General features: G+C 26.1%; 1 protein-coding gene across 1 annotated transcript; it reads right to left on the reverse strand.

Annotated features, from left to right (window-relative positions):
• Positions 1 to 1,781: 1,781 nt before the first annotated feature.
• On the reverse strand, positions 1,782 to 4,492 carry LOC105363657 (methyltransferase-like protein 13). The gene is made up of 8 exons (XM_011501406.1): positions 4,331 to 4,492; positions 4,145 to 4,267; positions 3,868 to 4,084; positions 3,556 to 3,771; positions 3,158 to 3,417; positions 2,715 to 3,076; positions 2,465 to 2,646; positions 1,782 to 2,327 (listed from the first exon to the last, which is right to left on the reverse strand). The coding sequence occupies exons 1-8, from the start codon at positions 4,420 to 4,422 to the stop codon at positions 1,782 to 1,784; spliced, it is 1,998 nt and encodes a 665-aa protein (XP_011499708.1). The 5' UTR covers positions 4,423 to 4,492.
• Positions 4,493 to 7,937: the final 3,445 nt, after the last annotated feature.

Here is a 7,937-nt window from a genome sequence, read left to right on the forward strand (position 1 = left end):
TTTGGATGTTGCTGTCTTTGCATTTAAAGAAAAATTATTATTAATTTGTGTGAATAGTTTTAGATTAAAAATGTAGTGTTTGAGATTTGAGTGATAAATATTTGTTAAGATAATTGTGAAGCAAAGAAGGTAGTAATAAAGAAATGATAAATAAACTGGTTGACTTTGAGCAAAATGCTATGTATATTGTATTCTGTTTGCCAAAGTTGTCTGTGTGTTTGTGCTACATATTAATATGTAAAAAATGTTCTACAAGAATTTCCTTTTACATTTTATCGCAAACTCATCAATAGTAGCTAAAATAATTTGGTACATTGCAATAAAAAATATACTTATGATTTTGTAATAAAAAATATGCCTATTTATTTAAAATGTTGCATTAAATTAATTTTATATATATATATATATATATATATATATATTTGTATCTTAATTAATTTATTTTTGCATTTATTATAATGTGTAACATATTTAAATTCAGTATTTCTATCATACTAATAAATAAAACTTTAAATAAAAAATGAGTTAACTAAGAATAGAATAAAGAGGTTTTTGAATTTCATTTATGAGAGTTACTTTTTGAATATTTTTATGAAATTAAGCATAAATAAATTGGTGTGTAAGGTATGATTATCTTTGGGGGGGAATCTTTCATTAAGCATCACCAATAAAGATATTTCTCTGTACTAAACAAAAACGAAGATACATCTTCCTAATATATCTATTTAAAATTTTTACTCTTATAAATAAAAATGTACGCACATATTATAATAATAATTATTATAGAAATCTTAGAATAATATATTAGTTCTATTATTCATACCAAATGAAGTTTCAGAGAATATGAAACTAAAAATGTATATATTAAGAATAAACATTGTGTATCATATTTTGTAACAAAGATTCTTTTTAAGTATAATTTATTATTATTTCGTTTAAAAATATTAAGTATTTAAAATTTATTAAAAAGCGAAAAGTAAGCTTTTTAAAACGAAAGTAGTAAAATGAAATGGTTTATATAACGGCTTAAAAATATAAAATAAATAATATCGAATCAAATATATAATATTAATTATTTATTAACTTAATAGTTAATTATTTAATTAACTTTGTAAAACAAAATGCCTTTTTAAACATTTAGTTTAAATTTTATTAAGTACTTAAAAATGTTTGTTAATATTTAGTTACCAATTACACTTTTTATTGTAAAAAACTTTTATTGCCAAGCATTGTGCTAATGTTTAATTAAAATTTAAAAAATAGTTTTTCTATAATTTAATTCGATACTAAATTTCTATTATACTTTATATTTATTTAAATCCTATATTTTGTTATTAGCTGACAAATATTTTTCTTATAATAATTGAATTCGTTAAAATAATTTATTTATTTAATTAGTAAAGAATGAATTCATCTAATACAAAGAGAAATATGTTGCGACAGTTTATTTTTGTCTTTACAAATATTTTGTTAAAAATATTTTCATAATGTAATATAATAAATTGTATTTATATAATGCATTTCTTGAATCGGTACAATACTAAACTAAAAATATATAAATTGAATATTAAATACTATTATGGATTATTAAACATAGAAAAATACCATTTACTATCTAATAGTCCATTTACTAATAACGATTATCCATACTATTTTTATTAAAGTATGGAAGTTTCTTTTATTATTGAATAATTACTTATATTTTTAATTTATATACATTAATTAAAGATATTTTAGTATTTAAAATAATGTTCACAAGTGTTTTTTTAAATGCTTTACATTTAACTTTCAAGTTTTAAATTATCTAGCACCGAGGAAATTTCAAAAATTTCTTCTACAGCAGAATCGTTTGATTTCACTTGTTTATTAAGCTCTTCAGCAGATTCTAGCACCATGTTTTTCCAAATTTGAAAATCTTTTTCATTTTTATAACAAAAAATTATTTCATTGATATCTTCATTTAATTTGTAAGATGCTACAAATTTATAGATTTTTCGAAAGTCATTTAAAACTTCGTTACGAATTTTTTCATTTCTTGCAACAAGATTCACAATAATTAAACCGTCATTAGTCAAACAATTATTGATCGTTCTTAGAAAATCAAGTTCAACAAATTCTTTTGGTGGACAACTCATACCCACAGTTGCATCTTTATTATCAACATCAAATAGTATTGCATCATACTTTTTCCCTTGCATTCTACTTTTATTTAAATATTCTATTCCATCACTAATTTCAACTTTTAATCTTTCATCTTCGACTAAATCAAAGTATTCTTTTGCTATTTTCAATATCGTTTTATCTATTTCAACAGCTATTATTTTTGTCTAAAATATAACATATAAATGCATGTTTGATAGTTACTATGAATCAAATTAAATTATTATTAAAAAATATTTAAATAAATTAATGGTAAAAATTTAATATTAACATTTTTTTTATATTTTTACTATGTTGAAAATACCTGTGGAATGCAGTGACGAATAAATGTACATAATCCACCACCACCAAGACCAATGATAATACTTTCTCCTACGTTTGAATTCTTTAAAGCAATTTTTAATCCAAGAGACATGTAGAGATGATGATTGCAAGCAAGATAATATGGATCTACTACGCACTTACTCTTCTTTCTTCTGGACATAACTGTTTAAATTAATTATAATGTATATCCTAATATTGAAGAATTATGTTGAAATTATTTATATTTGTACCTTGTTTTAATTTAACTTCACTTTGAATAACAAACAGATTATTCAAAAAGATTAATCTTCTATATAAGCAATTTTCATTTTCAATTTCTTCAACGACAAATGGCCCACTTATGTCACTATTACCTTCGTAGCAAATATTTCTTTTTCCGATATCTGAACCTAATGATAAGAAAGGAATGTGATTTTTTGATAGTTCAGAAGGTGCAAACATCTTGATACTTTCTGCGAGTTCATCTTTCACTTTTTCAAGAGTTTCAAAATTCTGCCCTCTTTGAAAAATAACAATAGCTAATCTATCTTGTTGCGTTGATTTTAATAATTCTTGTCTACCTTCTTTTGTACCGAATAACCAATCAGATTCTCTAACAATTTTATGTTATTTATAATCAGTATTATTTTCAAACAAATTTAATTTTCATGTTAAAATAAATGCGATATTTTACCTCCCTTGGGGTACAATAAAAGCAGCGTAAGATCTTCGTTCTTTCACTATTACTTGATCTAAAATGTATACTCTGTACCTTGGCTCTTTTTCACCGGGCTTATGCAAATCAAGATAAATTTCCCCATCATTTGCGATGCTTCCTTTGTACAAACTATTGCACACAGATGCGGCTTTCTGAGTTTCTATGATCTGTTCCACAACTTCTTCAGTGCTGATCAATCTTACCAACGAGTCATCCGTCAAACCAATTTCTAAAATCTTTTAAAAATGGAAGGAAAAGATCTTTAAAAATTTTTACATTTAAATATTTTCTTAATTTTTCTCTACTTGTACTACTATAATATTAATATTTGATTTTAATAAACGTAAATGTGTAGTTGGAAAATATATACATACCGGTTGGGATAATTTCATAAACTTGGTAAGTATGACCATAAAAATGGGCATAGTTTTTTCATGCTGTGCTCTAGACTTTATTTCTACATGATGACAACGTATTATACGAAATGCAAAAGTTAATGCAAAATCTTTAAGAAGTTTTCGTAAAATATGTTCTTGTAGAAGCGAAATACAAATATATCTTCCATTTCTTGGTAAGATTCGTTCAATTCCCTATAATATATATTTTTCATTAAACAGTTTAAAATAATTTTCTGTATTCTAATTCGTCTCAGATCGGTAAGTATTAAAATTTCAGAAGATACAAACTTCAAAGTACTTATTAATTAATATTTCACTATCATTATCATTATTTGCCATAAGAGCATCCAACGTCCCTTTATCCAAAATAATATTAAATTCTCCGTTATTATAGGTCATTTTGGTAGCATCCATTTGAAGGAAAAGTAAATCGGGTCTTATGGTTTTATTCATTTTTTGCATTTGTTTGATAACAATGTGGGATACGTCAATATTTGTAATATTTCTATGAAAATAAAAATTTCATATAAAATTTGTTATGCAGACAAGAGGACAAGAAACTAACTTATAATCAGCATCGTAGAGATTCATTCCCAATGTTGAATTACCACATCCAACTATAAGAATTTTATCTTTGTGTTGAATATATTTAAATAAATAACTACTTAATTCTAGAAATTCTCCATACCTAAAATATAATTTTTTTAATATAAAGAAGGATTAAAATAAATACTGCATAAACTATTTCTACCATTCAAATGCTTTGTGCCCTCTCTTTTTAAAGAAATTGTTCCAATAATCAGCTTTGCAAAAATCTTGATGAGACTTCGGTAATAAATTCATAACAATATCAATTAATTGGGATGTTCAATAAGATAAAGGTAATTCAACGAAACTTATAAGTTAAAATATTTTAATTATATATTAATAATGAACTCTAATGTTTACAATATATTTAAATACTTTTTGTAGTTAATAACGTACGTGCAATGTTCACATGTATTTTTAAAGTTTTACCGGCTGCCGATAAAATATAATAATAATAATGACAATAATAACACGGGGGAGAATAAAAATCCGCGGGAAATTAAAATGAATTGTATTAAGAACTTGTCCAATTATTAATATTTCTTTTATGTTGCATAATCATAAATTATCAATTGTTTGCAATAAATTTAAATATATATATATATATTATATATATATATATATATATATATATATATATACATATATATATAATTTTATTAATAAGCAAATTGAAGATTTATATTAAAATTTATTAAATTATAAAATATACGAGTAATTAATAAATAAAAAGTCTATTTTCCGCCTCGAGGAACGTAAAATAAAAATTTTTATAGTCAATATAATTAAAAATTTTAAACAAAATATTAAGTTTTAATATAAACATTAATTAATTAAACAATATATATTAATACGATAGTTTAATATTTATATAAATAATTTAGAATATTTGTGTCGTGTATGTTACTTATTTTAATAAAAAGTAATTGAAGGAGTGTTTGAACAGACGTGCCATATAAGGTAAAAGGTGATTTCGCATATGTTCAAATAAGCAAACGCGTCATAATTATTTAAAATATCTATTCGTATATTAAGCTATCAGTGCGTAATTATTCTCAAGTGTTTTCAGAGAATGAATTAGAATAATTATAAGCAAAAGCGCCCGTTTATTTTCAAATATTTACGGTTTTGCTTGTTTTATATTTATATATATATATATATATATATATATCAAATTGAATCATATTTTACTTTAATGATGATTTAGCAATTATATTAAAAAATATTAATACCATAAACGTGTTTAGTTGTATCGCAAACAATGAACAAACTCGAACATTATGAAATTAGTTTTAAATCACATTTAAAATTAACAAAAGAATTAATTACGAGCAGCTCATTATTTTATTGTTTTTTAATTTATTTTAATATAACGATTTTAATATTATTGCCTTGTTCATTGATTCATTTAGACAGAGATAATTTGTAAGTCCTAAAATATTTGTAACATAATTCTTATTAAATTTTGAGTTACTATAAATAAAATTTCGATATAAGAAAAATAAATTCAATTCTTCAAAATTCTTTTATTAGAATATAAATTCTAACATTAGCCTTTTATTATTTCTAATTGTAGCTAAATTATTCACCTTGTACTGTCATAATATAATTATGAAAATTTTATTTATTAACTATTTTTAAATGTTTAATAAATAATATACCAAGGAATGTGCAGTATACATTATTGGATAAACAAAATTTACAAAATTTAGTTTCAAGTGGAATATTCAAATTAGCGATTTAGAAAAGACCTTATAAGCATGTAATTGCTATTGCATTTCTAACAATATACCTTTGATTTTCATTGATTATTTACATTTAAAATTTCATGTGTAATGCTAATTAATTATATAGGAAATAATTTTTTTACGAAATATCATACTACTGCCGAACTCAGTGAGAATATAGTTATCGAAAATAATGTTTAAAAGTTATTACAAACTTAATTAATACATAAAGTTTTTAGAGTGGAAATTTTATAGTAGAACAAAGGATTAGATAATTGTTATGTTCTCACTAAATAATAATTGAAAACGAATATAATGTTATTTTCAATTTTTCAATTTTTCAATTTTTTGCACAAGCACTTGAAATTTCATAAACATCAACTAACAATAATACATTTTTCCTTATCTCTAGTTTTAATCAATGTCACATAAGGATCACAGCTACACGAACAAAAATAATCAGGATGTCAACATAATTGTTTATATGAAAGTCACTTAAAAAAGTTCTCTATAATCTAAGCTTAGATTTTTCGATTAAGTAATCATTACAGTAATAAAATTACATTACAATACAGTGATAAAATTTTTTATCATTTCGAACGACAATAAGATTACAGTTTTTAATATTAATACTTTCATTAGCCATTATACCACATTCTTAATTGAATAAGCTTTATGAAAGTTCGATATATTGTAGGTGCCATCGTAAGTTGCAATTCTTTTGAAATGTAAAATGTATCGCAAAAAAAAGTGAGAATAAATAAGTATCGATGTTGTCGTATAATTTTTTTTTTTTTTTTTGTTTTTTCACCGAGACTCTTAAAACGAATATGTGTCATATATTTATTTAAAATTGGAAAAAAATTGTAATACTCCAGTATCATAAAATTGTTTGTTTAAAGATGGCTTATCATTCATGGAAAATCATGCAAAGTTTATAAAAGTTTATGGGCGCGTCGCTCCATTATTTCCAAGGAGGCAAAGCAAAAAGCCGAGCACCGGCTGCCAAATTTAAACGCGGTAGCCTCCAGGACGACCGACACTCCGGGAGGCCGAGAAAGGGAAGCCAAAGAGGCGCAACGACAAAGCCGAGGTAGATATACAAGATATACCGGCGCTCTCGCCCCGATTGAAATTGCTCGATAATCGAGGGAAAGCGTCGCTACCGCCGCACATATATTATGCAGACGCGCGAGCCGGCAATCAATAATCTATGGAGATGCGCCTTTATATATTTATACGTTGTATGCGCGTGTAATTAGCCGTGTTCGTACGTAGGTAGGATGAGTATAATTCGCGATCTGAAGGCCAAAATGAGCGAATAAGATGAAGCGGTGGCGACGGCGGTGTCAGCGACGGTGGCGGTGGTGACGGCAGGAGTAGCAGCAGCAGCAGCAGCAGCAGCAACAGCAATAGCAGCAGCAACAGCAGCAGGAGCAGGAGCAGCAGCAGCAGCAGCAGCAGGAGTGGAGCAGCAGGTGATCACGTCGATCAGCAGCCGTCGCCCGAAACTCGAGAGACGATCGTCACGTGTGTGCGTGTGCCATCGCTGCGGCATAATTGTTCGTGCAAGCCGAGCGGCGATTCAATTATAGATGCCTACATGGGCGCGCTTACGTGTGTGCACCCATGATGGGACACCGGGGCCTTAATGCGAGCGACAATCTGTTAACGAGCTCTAAGCAGCGATATTGCCGGTCTCTTGCCACATATCGGTTCATCGTTTTTTTTTTTTTTTTTTTTTTTTTTTTTTGTAGCGGAATCTCGGGCTTTTACGTCCGAGGGCAATCCCACTTAGGCGCAGTGCTTAGAGATTTTAATCAAAGTGCTTAGAGACATTGAATATTTATTTATATTTCATACGATTGATAGATATTGCTGAAATTGTTGAGCTCACAGCTCATAAAAAGGTGGTTTGATCTACTTGATGCACTTTGCGATCATTCGTAAAATATAATAATTAGCAATATATATATATATATATATATATATATATATATATATATATATATATAAATATATAGATTTATATATATACAGTTT

The sequence above is a fragment of the Ceratosolen solmsi genome, unplaced genomic scaffold (genome assembly GCF_000503995.2).
Source record: "Ceratosolen solmsi marchali unplaced genomic scaffold, CerSol_1.0 scaffold3, whole genome shotgun sequence".
NCBI lineage: Eukaryota > Metazoa > Arthropoda > Insecta > Hymenoptera > Agaonidae > Ceratosolen > Ceratosolen solmsi.